The sequence below is a fragment of the Stegostoma tigrinum genome, chromosome 6 (genome assembly GCF_030684315.1).
Source record: "Stegostoma tigrinum isolate sSteTig4 chromosome 6, sSteTig4.hap1, whole genome shotgun sequence".
NCBI classification, from domain to species: Eukaryota; Metazoa; Chordata; class Chondrichthyes; order Orectolobiformes; family Stegostomatidae; genus Stegostoma; species Stegostoma tigrinum.
In genome coordinates, this window is record NC_081359.1 from 60,328,560 (window position 1) to 60,347,623 (window position 19,064).

At 39.9% G+C, this 19,064-nt stretch overlaps 1 protein-coding gene across 1 annotated transcript in view; it reads right to left on the reverse strand.

Moving 5' to 3' along the window:
• LOC125453275 (TBC1 domain family member 8-like) overlaps positions 1-19,064 on the reverse strand; it is a 102,544-nt gene that overhangs the window by 2,937 nt on the left and 80,543 nt on the right. Inside the window, exons 12-18 of the mRNA XM_048532619.2 lie at positions 18,634-18,919; positions 18,392-18,518; positions 8,848-8,946; positions 6,982-7,050; positions 5,891-6,131; positions 5,627-5,692; positions 220-309 (exon numbers count right to left, since the gene is read on the reverse strand). Coding sequence (XP_048388576.1) covers positions 220-309; positions 5,627-5,692; positions 5,891-6,131; positions 6,982-7,050; positions 8,848-8,946; positions 18,392-18,518; positions 18,634-18,919 — 978 coding nt within the window. The remainder of the gene's footprint in view (positions 1-219; positions 310-5,626; positions 5,693-5,890; positions 6,132-6,981; positions 7,051-8,847; positions 8,947-18,391; positions 18,519-18,633; positions 18,920-19,064) is intronic.

Sequence of the window (19,064 nt, forward strand, 5' to 3'; positions counted from 1 at the left end):
CTAGCTGGTTATGCAATTAGCTCCACTTTGGAATGGCATCTCTTGGTTGATAATTTGAAGCAAAATAAAAGTCACTTTAAAGAATTATGATTTGGAAAGTATGGACTACTCCCCATCAGTAATTTTGATTTAGGAAGTAATATTTTGGTTTCATAACTTTGAATGACAGTTTAGAAAAACCAAAAAAAAAACAAAGCTAGGCAATAAATATGCACTTGCAGTTTGATTTGTTGAGGTAATCAGGTTGTACATCAGAAACAAAGGTTGTCCTCAAAGGAGATAGGTTATCTATGTCATCATCATTGTAGGCTAGGAGCAAAAGCAAGAATAAATTTAATGAATCAAACATTCAAAATTCAATGCTGCATGTAAATGAAAATGACATATCTGAGGCTTTATAAAATTCATATTTTGGTGCAATAATCAGACATTACCAACAGACTCCCAGGAGAGGTGGGGGAATAATGGTAATGTCAGTGAACCCAGGAATGGGAAGCTTAACATATGAGGACTCTGGGATTATACTCATTGGAGTTTAGAAGGATGTGGGGGGGGATCTAATTTAAACTTACAGAATTCTGAATGGCCTGGACAGAGTGGATGTTGGGAAGATGCTTCCATTGGTAGGAAATTCTAGAACCTGAGGGCACATCCTTCGAGTAAAGGGAAGACCTTTTAGAACGGAGATAAGGAGAAACTTGTTCAGCCAGAGTGTGGTGAATCTATGGAATTCACTGCCACAGAAGGCTGTGGAGGCCGGGTCATTGAGTACATTTAAGACTGAGATAGATAGGTTCTTGATTGTCAAGAGGATCAAGAGTTATGAGGAGAAAGCCATGATTGAATGGTGGAGCAGACTCGATGGGTCGAGTGGCTTATTTCTTCTGTTATGGTCTTATGAACCCAGACTAATGTTCTGGGTCTAATCCTACATGGCAAATGGTGAAATTTGAGTGCACCAAAATGCTAGCCTAATGGCAGCCACATAACCATAGTCAATCACTAAAAACCCTTCACTCATATCCTTTGGGGGAAGGTAATCTGGTCTACTTGTGACTCCAGATCCAAAATAAAAGACAAACAGAAAAAATTGGTGCTTCTTCCTAAAATGCCTCTCAGCAACCTAAACATGTTCCAGTGGTTTTTCATCATTGAGTGAACATCCCAGGCAGCCAAGGAATTAAGTAATTTCCTTTCAAGACTAGCTCAGCGTAGAACACCACAACAATCAGTAGGGTGAGGGGAAAAGTGATTTAGCAATTAATGCTAAGCAAAGCTACAAGTTTTTAAAAAAAAAACTAACTTCTCAGCAGATTTCCTACTGTTAGCTTACCAACTAAAAGGACTTGTTTTACATCGCACGTTTACAATGAAGCAAGGCCCATCCAAAAAAATACTTCATGTTAAACTAGACTAATGAGTAAAGTTGGATCACATCGGATCTAGGGAGAGCTAGCCAACTGGATACAAAATTGGCTTGAGGAGGAGACAGGGTGGTGGTGGTGAGGAGTCGTTTTTCAGACTGGCGGCCTGTGACCAGCAGTGTTCCATAGGGATTGACATTGGGTTGGCTTTTCTTTGTTATTTATACAAATTATTTGAATGAGAATATATGAGGCATAGTTAGTAAGTTTGCAGATGACACCAAAGTTCATGGCATTGTTGTCTTAACCTTTTTCAGAGACCACAAAGAGATTTTGATCAATTGGGTCAATGGGCTGAGTGGCAGATGGAGTTTAATTTGGATAAACGTGAAGTATTGCGTTTTGATAAAACAAACAAGCAGGACTTTATACAATTAATGTTAGGGACCTGGGTAGTTGTTGTAGAACAGAGAAGTAGGAGTTCAGGTACACAATTCTTTGAAGTCACAGGAAAGCAGGGTGTTTAAGAAGGTGTTTACCATGCCTGCCTTTATTGCTCTGACCTTCTGAGTATAGGAGTTGGGACATAATGTTGAGTTTGTACAGCACATTGGTAAGACCACTTGTGGACTACTGTGTAGGGTTCTGGTTGCCCAGTTAAAGGAAGTATATTATTAAACTGGAGAGGGGTCAGAACAGATTCACCAGGATGTTGCTAGGAATGGAGGGCTTACGTTATATGGATAGGCTGGTTCTTTTTCACTTCAGCACAGGAGATTCAGGAGTGACTTTATAGAGGTATATAAAATCATAAGGGGTATAGATAAGTTGATTAGTAAAGGTCTTTTCCCTAAGGTTGGGGAGTTCAAACTAAGAGGCGTTTTTGTTTTAAAAAGGTGAGAAGAGGAAGATTTAAAGAGGACATGAGAGGGCAACTATTTTACACAGAGTTAGATGTTGAATGAACCACCAGAGGAAGTGGTGGATGCAGGTGCAGTTACATTTAAAAGACATTTGGATAAGTACATGAAGAGGAAAGGTTTGGAAGAATACAGGCAAGTGGGACTAGTTTGGTTTGGGAGCATAGTGAACATGGATTAGTTGGACAGAAGGGTCTGTTTCCATGCTGTAAGACTCTATAAGCTAAAGGTGTAGGTATTAGGACTGGCAACCAAACATAGATGACTGAAGGAAGAAGTGGGGGGTAGATTAGATGGCAGAAAACCCAAAGACCAATGGCTGGGCCAGAGGTTCACAGAAGACCAGATTTAGGAATACAGTTTGTGGGGAAAGGGTGTCTATTGTATGGCTGGATGAAAACATAAGGTCTTGTGAGACAATGAAGGAATTTTATGCTTGAGGCAATTAAAAATCTAAACAAAGGAAAAAGTTACCTAGGTTTATCCTCCCCACAAAAATAAGGGCAGAATCGAAATCTGGTCAACCATTGCTCCACACTCATTCAACAGCAAAATGATGATGATGCTCCTACCTTCTGTGTTTCTGGACTACAAAATGCAGAGCTGGAGGAACACAGCAGGCCAGGCAGCATCAGAGGAGCAGGAAAGCTGATGTTTCAGGTCAGGACCCTTCTTCAGAAATTCAGATTTTCTGAAGAAAGGTTCCCACTCAAAACGTAAACTTTCCTGCTCCTATGATGCTGCCTGGCCTGCTGCGTTCCTCCAGCTCCACACTATTATCTGACTACAGCATCTTCAGTTCTTGCTATTTCTGTTTCCCTTCGATAATCCGCTCACCAGTACACTCAGCTGGGACTACTTGATCCAGATCCAATTACAGTTCTGGTCCAAAAAATTCGAGGTGTCTTAGAGTCATAGAGCTGTACAGCACAGAAACAGACCCTTTGGTCCAACTTGTTCATACTGACCAGATTTTCCAAATAAATCTAGTCCTATATCCCCATAAACTTTTCCTATTCATATGCCTATCCAAATGTCTTTTAAATGTTGTAATTGTACCAGCTTCTACCACTTCCTTTGGCAGCTCGTTCCATACACACACTACGTTCTGCATGAAAAAGCTGCTCCTTAGGTCCCTTCGATATCTTGCCTTCTCACCTTAAACGTATGACCTGTAATTTTGGATTACTCCACCCTGGGGGAAAAAAAAGACCCTGTCTATTCACTCTGTCTGTGCCGCTTATGATTTTTATAAACGACTGGAAGATCACCCCTCAGTTTCCGCTGCTCCAGGGAAAATAGCCCCAGCCTAGTCAGCCTCTCCCTGTAGCTCAAACCCTCCAACCCTGGCAACATCCTTGTAAATCCTTTCTGAACCCTTTCAAGTTTCACAACATCCTTCCTATAATAGGGAGGCCAGAACTGCACACAGTCTTCAAAAGTGGTCTAACCAATGTCCCGTACAGCCACAACATGACATCCCAAATCCTATTTTCAGTGCATTGCCCAATAAAAGCAAGCATACCAAATGCATTCTTCACTATCCTGTCTTCCTGCAACTCCACTTTCAAGGAACTATGAACCTGTACTCCAAAGTCTTTGTTCAGCAACACTCCCCAGGAACTTACCATTAAATGTACAAGTCCTGCCCTGATCTGCCTTGCCAAAATGCAACACCTCACATTTATCTAAATTAAACTACTCTGAACATAATGGCAGCATTTCAAACAGTATTAAGGCTGTCCAGTAAACCTCAGGTCAGCGGAATTGAGGGAAGAGTTGATACTCTCTACCTAACTGCACAGCTACTTTAAAGAAGATAGTAATTCTTGTTAGAGGCCAGTTATGAAAACACAATGGCTGTAAGAAGTGGGCATTTTGTGGTAATTGAGTCACCTCATGATTAGCCAAAGCTTTCCATTATCTACAAGACAAGTCAGAAGCATGTCAGAATACTTTTTAAGCCAGAGTACATCGAACGTAGTACAGGCCCTTCAGCCCATGATGTTGTGCCAACCTGTTATCCTACTAAGATCAATCTACCTTGAATACCGTACATTTTACTATCCTATCCAACAGTCGCGTAAAAGTCTCTAAATTTGCTGACTCCACTACCACTGCTGGCAGCGTATTCCACACGCCGACCACACTCTGTGTGAAGAACCTACCTCCGACATTTTCCCTATACTTTCCTCTAATCACCTCAAAATTATGCACCCTCATAATAGCCATTTCCACCCTGGGAAAAGGTCACTGACTCTCCACTGTATCTAGGTCTCTCCTCATCTCTACACCTCTATCGAGTCACCCCTCATCCTTTGCTCCAATGAAAAAAGCCCTAGCTCCCTCGACCTTTCCTCATAAGACCTACCCTCCAGTCCAGGCAACATCCTGGTAAATCTTCTCTGCACCCTCTCTAAAGCTTCCACATCTTTCCTATAATGAGGTGACCAGAACAGAACACAATATTCAAAGTGTGGTCTAACCTGAGTAGCCCCCCTTCATTAGCATCACATCCATTACCTTTCACACCTGCATATTCACTCTCCACCAGCAGGGTGCAGTGCATACCATCTGCAAATTGCCAAAGTTCCTTTGATGGCAAACGCTTAGCTATATTTCCAGCTACAAGTTTCTTCTAAATTACACACCATTTGGACTTCAGATTAGACTGTAGTTGCTCTAATGTCACTGGGTCAAAATCCTGAAATTCCAAACTTAAAAGCATGTAAAGAGCATCTTTACTACACAGACTGCAGTAATTCAAGAATGGAGAAAAAAGTAAAATTTTGCTTCTATGTATTGCCTTTCATGATTAACAGCTATCTGATATGAACCAATACGGTATTTTGGAGGAGGATTGAGAGATAAATGTTGACTAGGAAGCCAGTAATCACCCGTATATTCTTCAAAATAGTACTATTGGATGTTTCACACCCACTTCAGGATAGACAAAATTAACATCTCACCCAAAAGACAGACGGATGAGAAAAATAAATTCACCAGCTTCTCCAGGTTAATTAGGATTGGACAACAAATTCTAAGTTATCCAACAATGTCAACTTCCCACAAATTAATGAATCAATGCCAAGGGTGATTGGTAAGTGGAACAGTACAAGATAAAGGTAAGCAAAGTTTTAGATCTCAAGTTCACACCTACATTCATAAACTAAAAAGTACAAACAAGATGAAAGCAGAGGTCTATTAACATCATGAATACTGTACAAAAATCTGGTGTAAACTTTGAAATCAAACTGGGAATTCACGAACTGCGCTGAAGTGCATTTAACAACTTCAGCAGTATGCTTCTTTTTACTAACTTTTCTTTAAGGATTACTTTACCTGGTGGAATGTGCAGCCTATATAACAATCTGAGTTTTTCACTGATGTCTCCATTGTACATTATTTCTGTGATATAAAAATAAAACACTCATTCAATCAAGACCCTCTTTTCCACACTCTCCATACTGCCAATACAAAAGCAAATTTTTTGCAGCTTGAATAGTTTGTAACTAGGTACCAATCTTGATACCAAGATTTTAAGCAGACAGTTCATACATATCGACATTAATTAACTCTGCATGAAAGAGATTAAAAAGTAGTTACCTAAACAACTGACCAATTCTTTAAAATCAATTAGAGAATCTTCATTTTCATCAAGTATGCGGAACGTCCTCTGGGCTAAAAGATCTGTATGGGTACCCCACGACCAGGGGCTTAGAAGACAGAAGAGGTTGCTGAACTGGAAACTATTTATTTTGTATTGTTCCAGATATGGGAGGCTGGGATCATGATGCAACGCTGCTGACTCATTTCCACCCCAGTAACAGGCTAAAAGATATTCTCTCTGGTTGAAAAATAAGTATAAATTTTAAAGGCAGAGTAAGGGATACAGCTTAGAATATAATTTTACAAACTATTCCATTCTAACTAAAAGTTGGAATGTAATTTCTATCTTTTGCCAGTTCCCATTGCAGAAGTTCCAGATTTATTGCCAAACTCACCATTTTCCTAGTGACACTCTTTCTAAGTGCTGAATGCTCAATGCAGTCACATGACATCAGGTAAATCCAACAGAAATCAACCAAGTATTGACAGTTTGTTAATTTCAACAATAGAAAGGGCTGCTCCCTCATTAGAGGGACATGACTGGTGGTGGTTTAAGCTGAAGGTCACTTTGGCTCAGGTGAGGGAAGAGGCAGAGGAAGAGTTTCTTTTCTCCTGGTAACCTCAGCCAGTGAGGTGTGACCCACACTGTTGGCATCACTGTGCCAGTTATGCAATCAAAAGGTAAGTAACCCCTTACAGTATCTGATGGCACACAATATCTACTGGTACACTCTTATCAAATTTATGGTGACAGCTTTGAGTCACATCGTTACATTAACATTACCCATCTAGATATACCATCATGATAGGAATCTCAACACTACATATATGTGCACATGAGAAAGCACAGCAAGTCTCTCAGTCTTGAATACCTTCTTATGAGCAAATAATTGCAATTAGCAGAGGGCCTAGTAGGAGGAATACTTTAGGATTAGTATGTATATGAAGAAAATGCCACCAGTTTTTATTTCATAAAAGGTGTCTATAAAGGATTATGACAACAGAAAACTGGGGAAGGACTCATTACTGTTCAGAATTGAACATCTGCGGTTGAGTCACTGGCAATTACCAGCTTTTGTAGAACTCACCTTGAAAAGGTCGTAGAGGTCTCCCAGCCCTTCAGTACTAAATGAAACTTCTGCTGCCACAACTCTAAGCTGCAAAATTATATTTAAAACATTAAATTAGCCCCATGGCCTTACATTAACTGAGAATGTAAGCAATTCTCAAATTATTAATACATTTCTGAATGCTTACAAAGCTCAAATGCACTGCCCCTTTCAAATGTTTTGTTTTCTCCTTTTGCTTTATTTTGTTTAGCTCCAATTTTTCACCAATCTGTGTAACCAGTTCTTAGTGCATTCTGACATGCATGATCTAGCAAGCTGCAGGAATGACATGAATTGGTGCCTTATATTGACGAGTACTTTGGGAAGAACAGGAAGCGGGGAAAGGTGGAGTGGTGACTCTGTTAGTTAATGTTTGTAACGGAAGGATGGTGTGATTTCCAAACAAATAAACAGCATGTAGAAGCAGTTTGAGCAGAAATGAGAACGATAAAGGCAAATAACCACCCTGATGGTAACCAAACAGCAGAGTGGAGCTTAAAGGAGGAAATAATCTGGTCAGAAAAGCACAGAGATAATCACGTGGGCTGTGTATCTTTGGAACTCTTTCTGAAACAGCAGATCAAGCAATGTCGCAGTGATTCTAAAGCAGAGGTGGATAGATTCTCGGTAAGGAAGAGGTGGAAGAGGAGTAAGTGAGAACATGAATTTGAGGTTACAATCAGATGAGATGCACATCTCACGAAATGGCAGAGCAGGCTACGGTCTTCCCACACGCCTGTGGCCTATGTCCTACTAGATGGTGGGGGTCGTAGGTTTTTAAAAGTACTGTTGAAGCAGCCTTGTCACGTTACTACAGTGCACCTTGAATAGGCACAGGCTACTGCCACTATGCATCAGGTTTGTAAGGAATAAACACTTTAGAGAAGGTGCAGGGTGCTAATCAAGTGTGTTGTCAAAACCACACTCTACCAAGTGGGTGTATTCAATCCCATTCCTGACTTGTGCTTTGAACATCGTCGTCAGGCTCTGGTGAGTCACTCACTACAAGATTCCTAACCTCTGGCTTGCTCTTGTGGCCACAGTATTTATTTGACTAGTTTAGTTGTTGCTCAATGGTAACCCACAGAATGTCGACAGTGGAGGATTCAGTGACAGGAACATTAAGAGAAGAGAGTTACAGAATATATGTGCCGATAGTTTTGTTATTGAATGCTATTTACCACATTTAGTAGCCCAAGCCTGGATGCTGTCTGGTTGTTACTATGTATGGACACAGACCACATTCATATCTGAGACTTTTCAAATGATACTGAATGCCGTGGGATCAGCAAACTCCGCAGTTCTGACTTTAAAATGAGCGGGTAGATCATTGATGAAGCAGCTGAAGATGGTTGAAGGCAGTACACCAGCTGGAGGAACCACTTTAACAGTGTCCTTGAACTGCCATCATTGGTATTTAACCACAATCACCTCCCTGTAATTAGGATAGATTCCAGACAGAGGAGAGGCTTACCCCCTCCCACCATCAATTTTGTTGGGGCTCCTTGATGGAAAGGGCAATCACTCCCACCTCACATTCCGAATGGAGCTCTTTTGCACATGTTTGAATCAAGGTTAAAGTCAAGGACAGAGTGGTCCAGGCAGGACTCAAACTGACCAGTGAGTAGGTTATTGTTATCCAAGTTCCACTTGATAGCTCTGTCAATAATACACTCCATCACTTTGTTTATGATCAAGCGTAGACTGATGGAACAGTAACTGGCCAGATTCAGTTTGTTCTGCTTCTTATTATAACTTGTATGATTAAATGTTAAGTAATGATTATCACAAAATAAAACAACTCTAGTTTTCTTTTAATCACACTAATTGATTGCGTAAACTTACCACATTTTGTTTAGTGGTATCTTCTAAGTTCTGTAGCACTCGTATTCGGTGTCTGCAGCGCATTTGCTCGATTTGTCCTATGTGAAGCTCTCCAAATTTCTGAATATGCAATAAGAACAGATTCAAAAGAAATTAGTGTACAATTTACAATAGTTTCCACATTCAAGAATAATGGGCGGAGAGAGAGACAGAACAGGAAGAGAGGCTGTAGAGGTCAGTTTTCAGCTTTCTAAATGCAGTGTGCTGAAACCAAATACTCCCAGGCAGGTTATCAGTGCTGTGAACATGCCTTTGACCTGGGATAACCCAAAGCATTATGCGGAAGCATGACTGAAGTGCTTTTGGGACAGCGATCATTTTAGTTATGATGCATAGAAGGGCCTGACTGTGAGCAACCATTTTGTACAGAGACCATGACAGAAATAAATTGAAGCAGTCACTGTTTCTCAAAAGGAGACAAAAGATCAGTACCTAGGACTGGTGTACTGAATGAGGCTACCTGTAGTGCTATTAAAATGAAGCACACACCACCCACTAACTCAAGATCTGTTTTGCTCAGTGCACCTCTTGGAGAAACTAACTGCCCATGGAATCCGTCACAGCTGCTGACTCTGAGTTAAAGTTTTCAACAGTTTCACTTTGGAAAGAGAATATTTAAGCCAAAGTCAAATTTAAATGTACCATCATGCTGTTTCAGTGTTCAGCTGAAATTTAGATAGCTGCATTTTTGTTGTGGATTCATTAATAGATTTAAATAATTAAAATACAGTACAAAGTAAAATTGTGGAAATTGATTTCAGTTTCATTCCTATGTGTAACTTTCATCCTCATTTTAAATTTGTACTTCTGATAAATAAAATTTGTTAAAGCTGAATAATTATCAACAGTTGTTGTAATGAAATAACTTTGATCACTTTTAAAGCATTGAAATGTGTTGTTGGTTATTTATAAATTGAAACACCCAAGAACTAAAAAAGGGTGTTAGATAATGAACATGTACAAAATTTACAATTCACAGACCACTTTGAAGAAGTGTCTGGCGTGGTTGTGACACGAGGCACCAACTGAGCTAACCCACTCAACATGATCAAGGAAATAAAGTTAAATTTAAATACACTGTCATGCTGTTTCAGTGTTCAGCTGAAAGTTAGATAGCAGCATTTTTGTTGTGGATTCTTTAATAGATTTAAATAATTATAATACAATACAAAGTAAAATGTTAAAATATATTTTAAAAATTCACCAAGAGCCGTCATAACAAACTACTCCTCCCCAACATTATAAAGGCAAGTAGACATGCCAATTAACATGAAATTATTTCATGCATGTCAATGGAGCACTAGGAATGCTACATAGCATTTCACCAGAAGTGGTTCCCTGATAGTCACATAACATAACTCCAACAGTGGAGAGAGAAAGAAATAGAATAGAACCATCATTCATCAGCATCATCTTTCATATTATCCTAGATGCCACTAGCTACTGCTGAGAACCCAGACAATCAAAATGCTTTCTACAATTAAAATCGATCCCCACTTCCACATTTGTAATTAGCTGTAAAAATAAATGAAGTAAACTGACAGCCATTTAATGCATTCAATAAGGTGATCCACTACAAAACCAATTTGTGATTGAAAACCGTAATAGGATCATAAATTGAACGTTTTGCTAACAATCTGCTGTAGTAGGTTCAATTTATAAATCTAAAATGTCGGTTTGTTTTAGTTATATCAGAGCACATTTTGGCTAGAGTCTGGCTGTCACCATTAAATATTATTAGCCTTAAATTAGCCCTCTGGTAAAATTCAATATTTTCATGTTCTAGATAGAGTGATATTGAAACACAGAACAAAAGCAGAATCCTGAAATTAGAACCTAAGCAGAAAATGCTAAATTCAACAGGTCTGGTAACCCGATGAAATTGTGTTAATGTTTCAGGTCAGGTCAATTTAACCTAAAATGTTGACCATTTTTTTCCTCCATGGATGCTGCCAGACCTGCTGAATTTTCCAATGCTTTTAAGACTTCCAGCATTTGCAGTACTTTGCTTTTCTATCCAGAAATAAATTCTACAGTGAGTTAGGACATGATCCAAATTATTTAGAGACTGAAAGAAGTTTCAGAACATGTGCAGCACAGAAAGAGGTCTTTCAGCTCTTGCCCAAGCTGATCATCCAGCATCTATTTACTTTAATCCCATTTTCCAGAACCTGGGCTATATCATTCTATGATATAGTACTTGAAGTGATTTTCCAAAAACTTAAATATTCTGACAGCACCCACTTCTACCACACTTGCAAGCAGTGGTTTCTAAATACCCACCACTCTCTGAATGAAATAAATCTTCATTAAATCTCCTCTAAACCTCCTGTCTTTACCATAAATCTATGTGCCTGACTACTCCATCTCCTGAGGAGAATGGGGGGGGGGCGGTTCTTCCTATCTGCTATATCTACACCCCTATAATTTTGTACAACTCGGTCAGGATCCCCTTGGCCTCCTTTGCTCTAGAGAAAACAACCACAGCCTATCTAGTTGTTGTCTGCAATGAATTGCTCCAGCCCAGGTAACATCCTGGTGAATCCCTTCCGTACTCCTTCCAGCGCAAATGCATCCTTCAGGAAGTGTGATGACCAGAACTGTACACGGCCATCCAACTAACATTATTCACAGCTTCATCATAACCTCCCTGATCTTGTATTCAATGCCTTGTCTTCTCTACCTTGTAAGGACCATCAGTATCTTCTGTTTTTCTCGTTTTTGGTTTGGAATTGTGAGCTGGAGATTAGAGGTGAACTTTGGACTTTGAACAGCAGCTCATTTTTCAGGTAAGAACAGAAACGAATATTTGTTGATGGGTACTGGCCTGGAAAGTTAATTGTAGGTTAATCATTGTTCTAAAATGACTGCAGACATTTTCAGTATCTGAGATTTATTGTGCTCAAGGATTGGCAAATGCTTCGATGTTTAAAGGGGCAAACAGGGGGAACCAGTACCAGTCAGTCAATGAGATTGTTGGGGAAAGTAAAATAACAGAATCCACGGATTGAATTGAATGTGAACTGTATTTTGGGCAGGAGGCAGTATGGCTGGGAAGGCTGCCGGGCTGAGTTTTTCGGTTGCTGTCTAATTATCTTCAGTTATTGAATTATTAAAACATTGAGAAAAGAACCCCAGGTGTGTAAGACACAAAAAAGTGTCTCCAGCAGCCTGCAGAAGCTGTTTGCATTGACCAGTGAGTTCAGAATTCAAGCACGACTGTGAACTACTCATTATCCAAGGATTGTATGAAGGTTTAGCGATCATCATTCAAAACTGCTTAAGGTGAACTGGCCAGTTGCCATTCATATTTTCCTTCCAATTTATCCATTAACTCTGCCTGTCTGTCTTTGAGTGTGTGTAGGGGCTATGGTCAAAGAAGATTGGGTTGAAATCATAGACATTAATTAGATATTGCTTAACTTTGTTCTGCTAAAGTTGTAGCATTAATAATTGTTAATTTCTGTAACTATAATCCTGGGCGTCTGATATCTGTTATGCATTAAGTCGGGTTAGGAACAACTGGACAAGTTTGTGGTCATTTTAAATTCACTGCAGTGCAATATCCAATATTAGTGAGGCTAATTTGTTCTGGCAACAACAATGCCCTCAAGGACCTGTGGACATGTTGACCCTCTGTACTTCCTAGAGTTTAGCCATTCATTGTGTCCTTTCTCACCATCATAGTATTCCCAAAATGCATCATCTCACCTTTTTTTTCCAGAATTAAGTTCCATTTACCACCTCACTGTCCATTTGGCCAGCCCATATATATCACCCTTATGCATGGGAACACCCCCTACAGCTTCCCCTTCCAGGCACTCAATATTCTGACTTGGGAATAAGTCAGTTCCTCAAGCGTCAGAGTCAAAATCCTGGAACTTCTTCTGTAATGGCATTGTGGGTCACCCCACAGCAGGTGGGCTGCAGCGATTCAAGATGGCAACTCACCACCACCTTCAGGGCAACAAGAAATGGGCAATAAATGCTGGCCCACCCAGCAATGTCAGCATTTGATGAATGAATGAAGAAAAATTTTAAGGCCTTACTCTTGCTCCTTACCACACCACCAATTTTCACACCATGTGTGAACTTACTGATCAAACCTCTATATTTGAGTCTGGGTGGAAGTGGAGTGCTGTTGTATTAGTCCACCATAAAAACCAATTTAGGAAATCTGAATCCAGAGATTTTAGTTTCCACTCATTGGCAGTCTCAGTCACAGAACACAAAACGATTGATGCAGGAAACAAAAGAATGTGCAACATCAATACATTTGTTTGATTTTGTGGTGGTTGGTACTGTGCTGGGGCAGTGCACAGGGAACAATAGACAACAATTGAATGCATTGATCTCTGACCAATGTGAATCTTGCATGTTGCGTGCCTGAAATAAGAAGGGCCCCATTCTACAACGTTAATATCCCTCAACATTTTAAGCTCAAACCCATTAATAAACCTATTACTTTGGCGTTAAAAGACAAATCACTGCAGATACTGGAAATCTGAAACAACCAGAACACTGCAGAAACTGGAGATCCGGTAGCAGGGATGGAGAGAGAAACAGAGTTAACAAAGAGGTTGGTGTGACTTCTTCAAAACTGAAAGGTGTCAGAAAATAGGTTTAATCATATATTTTTGATGGTAGCGCAGAAGGAATAAGCAAGATGATGTAGGGGACCAGTGTAAAAGTTGACGTTTACATTGGAGAAAGATCAAGATGGATGTAAAAAACTGTACAAATTAAAATATGAAGCGGAGAGAGAATTGGTCCTTGCTACTGAGTGCAAAGTAAAGCAGACACGGCTGTGGGGGAAGCAGTGGAGGTGGTGTGTGGCGAGAAGAGGATGTAAGAAAACTGGAGAACACAAAAGAGTGGTCAGGGTTTGAGGTTGAGAATTCTTTACTGAAATCTTGAGTTTGTAAAGTGGCGAATTAGAAAATGAAGTGTTGTTCCTTGAGCTTGCATTGTGCTTCTTTGAAACATTGCAGCAGGCTGAGGACAGAACTGTTAGCATGAAAGTAGGGAGATTATTAAGAAGACAAGCAACTGGCAGGTCGGGGTCATTCCTACTGACAATAAAACAGTCACCCAGTCTGCCTTTAGTCTCGCCAACATAAAGGGCACCATATTGTGAGCAGTAAATGTAGTGGATAGATTAAAAAGTGGTACATTTGAAATACTACGTCACCTGGAAAGTGTGTTTGGGCTTGGTCAGTGAGGAGGGAGGAAGTGAATGGGCAAGTGCTACACCTTTTGTCATTGTATGGGAAACTGCTATGGGGAAGCGAGGGAGCACTAGGAATGATGGAGAAGTGGACCGTGGTATCACAGAGGGAACAGTCTGTGCAGAATGCTGTCAGTGAAGAGGATGGGAGAATGTGCTTGGTGGTGGCATCCTGGAGGTGGTGGAAATGCATGTAGAGATTAGTGCGGTGCGGAGTGAGGACAAGCGGAACCTGTTTGTTATTCCGGATGAAGTGAGGGGTAGAAATGCGGGAGATGGCCCTGATACAGCTGAAGGCCCTGTCAATCACATTTGGGCTGGGGACAGATGGGGGACTGAAAGTCCTCAGTTAAAGACAGTCATGTTGAAAGCAACCTGATGGAAGGTGGTTCTCCTTCCAACAATGCTGATGGCTTCGGTGAGCAGGTAGGTGACTGACTGCTGAGTTTTAAGTTCTCTTTTTCTTTAAACAGGGATGATGGTTTAAAAATCGGGAGCATGGCAATGTGAATATTTCATTCAATTTATAGCAAAATAATTAAATTCCATAATGTGACTACAGATAATCAAGCAAGGGCAATGCATATAGGAAACCACTACCACCTACAGGTTCCCGCCAAGCCACTCAACATCCTGACATGGAAATATATTGCCAGTCCTTTACTCCTGCTGGGTCAAGATCCTCAAATTGTCTCCCTAATGGCACTGTAGGTCTGCAATAGTTGAAGGAGGCAGCTCTCTGCCACTTTCTCAAGGGCAACTAGGAATAGGCTAGAAAAACTGGCTCTTCCAACAACACTTCACATCCTGTAAGTGAATAAGAAAAACATTGAGCTTGAAACCTTATTAGTTAATTAAAACAAAAGAAGACATGGTGGGTGATGTGTTGCAGCTATAGTATGTGGGTTACTGGTGTATCCCTGTGTAACCACAGCAACCACTATCCCAACAACACAGTTTCCTCTTCCCCACCCCGCCCCCCAGTACTGGTGTCAATGCACCATGAATCAAAACATTGTCTCATATTCAATACTTTGATCTTATTTAATCCTTTCAAGTTTACATGTGGCTAAAATAACCCAGAAGTTATTACTTCTATTGATATGCTTTTACACTTAGCTCCTAGCTACTTTTCCCTCAGCAAAATCTCTTATTTTGCCCTAAGTTGTTCTTGGTAGCATGTTGTCCCCCTTCTACTCCAGATGTCACTCCAAAAGTTTCTTCCCAGTCTTGAGATTTCTTGGACCCTGGCAACATAGCCTTTCAGCTCAGCTGCACTGATCAGTACTGATGCCCCAACTAGACTGTTCCATACTACAACTACATTGCTTTGTACTACTCACCACTTGAAGCCACTGTACCTGTGTTATGGTCAGTTTGCACATTGTCCCCAAATTCCCTGTTCTTCTCCACTGTAGGAGCTTCAAACCTGTGGACAACTGCAAGTGCTGAGGCTTCTCTGATAATACTTTCTAGTTCCACTAATCGCCTCTGTCAATAAAACCATCCCATCTCTGGCTGCAGACCAATTTTGATACAGCGAGTGCTAATGGAAAGCAATCCTCTTATGAGAAAAATCAAAAATAAAGAGTGAGAATAATCTGCATCAGTTCTACACAGTAGTGGTGGGACATTGGCTTTCAGGGCCAAATGGACTACTTCTGCAGCTAATTTGACTGCTCACGTGTATGACAGTAGAATTCCACATTCTGTCAGACAGTGACAACTGCAGGTCCGAAGCCAGAATCAATCTTAATCAAGGCAATTACAAGGATAAGAAAAGACGGATTTGGCTGAAGTGGATTGGGAAGGTAGGTTAGAAGGGAGGATGGCGGAAAAGCAGTAACAGGACAGCAGTTAAGGAAACACTCAACAAGGATACATTCCACTGAGAAAGCAAGAATGAGAAGGATGCAAAATCTGAAGCTAACTAAGAACCTAAGGATGGTATCAAATTAAAAGAAAGTTTAGTGGTAGGAATCAATTTTAGGGAAAATTTTTAGAAGGCAGCAACAGGGGAAAAAAAAATTAAAATGATGAGTGGAAAATAGCAAGGAAGATAAAACAGACAACAAAAACTTATATAGGTACATTATGAGAAAAAGAGAACTAAAAGTACATATTGGTTCCTTAAAAGGGTGAAACTGGGTATTAATCATGAAACAAGGAAATGGCAGCCTTTGATGAAATATGTCTATATCTGTCTTTACAGAAGATATAAAAACATCAACAATTGATAATCTAAAGCATAAAAGAAAGTGATGATGATCACGACAGAAAAGGTTCTGGGAAGACAAATAGGATTAAAGGCTGGTAAGAGCCCTAGAATTGAGGGCCTGCATTGTAAGATCCTAAAAGAGGTGGCTACTGAGGTAACGGACGCATCAACTACAATCTTCCAAAACTGTCTAAATTCTGGAAAATTCCAGCCGATTAGAAAACCACAAGTGTAATATTTCAAGAGAAAAAAAGAAACAGGAGGAAGAAAACTATTGGATGTTCGCCTAACATTTGACACAGGGAAACAGAATTCATTATTAAGGAAAGAGTAGCAAGACATTCAAAAAAGTCAAAATACAATTGGGTAGAATCAGCGCTGTTTTGTGAAAGACAAATTTGTTAGAAGCCTTTCAGAATCTAAGCAGGGTGGATCTTCGATTAGTAGTAGATGTACCATATAAACTTATGGCACAAGATAAGAGCCCATGGTGTTGCGGGTTATGTATTATCAAGTACATAATACCGGCTAACTAACAGAAAACAGAATCAAGATAAATGGGGCTATTTTCAGATTGGCAGACTAATGAGTAGTGCACCACAGGGATTTTCGGGTGTCTCAACTATGTTATTCAAGTTGACTATTTGGATAAAGATAAAAAGACTTTTGGACAAATTTACTGATGATAATAACATAGGTAGAAAAGCAAGTTGAGAGGAAATTATGGAGAGTCTGTAAAGATGTATGGATTGGTTCATTGAGCCCAAAATTTGGCCATCAAAGCATAAATGTAGAAAAATAAGGTTATGCACTCTAGCAGGGGGAAAGAAGTTCCCATTTAAGAGAGTGTGTCAGTCTCCTAACACGCACCGCCTCCCCCCAAAACAAACGTTCACATTCTACATTTGGAAAGTACTGCACTTGCACAATTTGTGAAATGCCCTGTCAAAAAAAATTAAAATGGCAAAGCAGAAGTAAGCACAGTAATTTACGAGCCAACAGGACAGAATTATATCATTAGCCATACCAGCAAAGGTTCAGTGCATGCACATTTTGCACAATGTAGAGGCAGCATTTTTGGGGAGTGTCAGCAGACACTCATTATTTAACGACAGAGACACTAATGAAATCCTGCATCACAGAAGAATATTAATATCCTCAGAAATGAGCTACCTAGAGATAGCAGGCAGGCACTTCAAGAAAAAAAAACTAGGAAAGCAAAAGGAATGCCAGTCTTTATTGCAAGCGTAATGGAAAATTAAAGTAGGGGAATCATCCTACAACTTTACAAGGCATTGGTGAGAAGGCACTTAACTAGGTACAGTTTTGTGTTCTTACTTAAGGTGGGATATACTTGCTTTAGAAGCAATATAGGCAAGGCTCATAAGGCGGATTTTTGGGATGAAGGGGTTGTGTTTTGGTGAAAGGCTGAGCACTTTAGGGCCATACCTGGAATTTGGAAGAATGAGTGGCAATCAGCAATAGGACAGATGCTAACAGAATATTTTCCTGTTGTGGGGGAATCTAGAACTGGAGGACAGAAGGTCTCCAAGTTCAAACACAGACAAGGACGAATTTCTTTACTCATCAGGTATTTTCTCACAGTATTATCATAGCTTTGGAATTCTCTGCCCTAGATAGCAAACGAGGCCAGGTCATTGAATATATTCAAGGCTAAGTGAGATAGATTCTTGACCAACAGGGAAGTCAAGGGTTGGGGGCATGTAAGAAAATGACTAAGACAACAATTCAATTAGCCATGATCCTATTGAATTGTGCAGCTTGCTCAAAAGGCTGAATAGTTATTTGTATCATCATAATTTCTTCACAGACAAGAATGCATAACCTAGGTCACTTCTTCCCTTATAATATCATAATGTCATTCTCTGCATTATTGATTCAATGTCAAAGGGTGGGAACACTGCAACTTGAAAGAATTTACTTGGCTAACTGACCTCAAACAGCTCTGACATTATCTATTTAAACATCAATTTACTGTACTTTATTAAATACTGTGGATCTCCTAAGCTTATGACAATTACAAAACACAGACAGTTCACCTCATAGGAGTCTCTTATTAGATCAGATATTTCCACTTGCTGTACAGGATCTTTATCATCGCTAAGGACATGTTGCTGAGAAATTTGGGGCAATGGACTCTCTTTGTTTGTGATATGATCAAGAAACCTGTAAGAAGAGATTAGTTTCACTTCGTTAATTGTGCACTCCAGCACAGAACGGTTTTCATTTTCAAAATTAAATCAAAAATGTTGCAGTTTTATTAAGAACAAATCCACTACACCTGCTAAGGATTATCAAGACTTGTCCATCGTCTGTGCAGCTACACAACTCTTGTGTATTGGCATCTAGTATAGCCAAGCCCACTTGGAAAATCACCTTTATTCCATCATAAAAGAAACAGTCAACAACATTTAGTGCACTCTCAAGGGGTATAATACTAAGGAAAAGGGTCAGGAACCAGGAGAGGGAAATGGACGCTAAACAAGACAAGTCTGTCACATGTTCAGCCAGCTCTGGTAAATGTTCTTTTATAAGTTCTTCAAATACAGCTTGATCTACCTGAGCACCTGGAAAACATGGGATATGACAAGGTGAATGACACAAGAGGAAAGCACGACTGGATTAAAAAGAAATAAATATAAACTGCCTAGACCAGAAATCTTATTGTGACAAAAAGAATGATGGGCACTTAAAGCAGTGTTCCCTTCATTT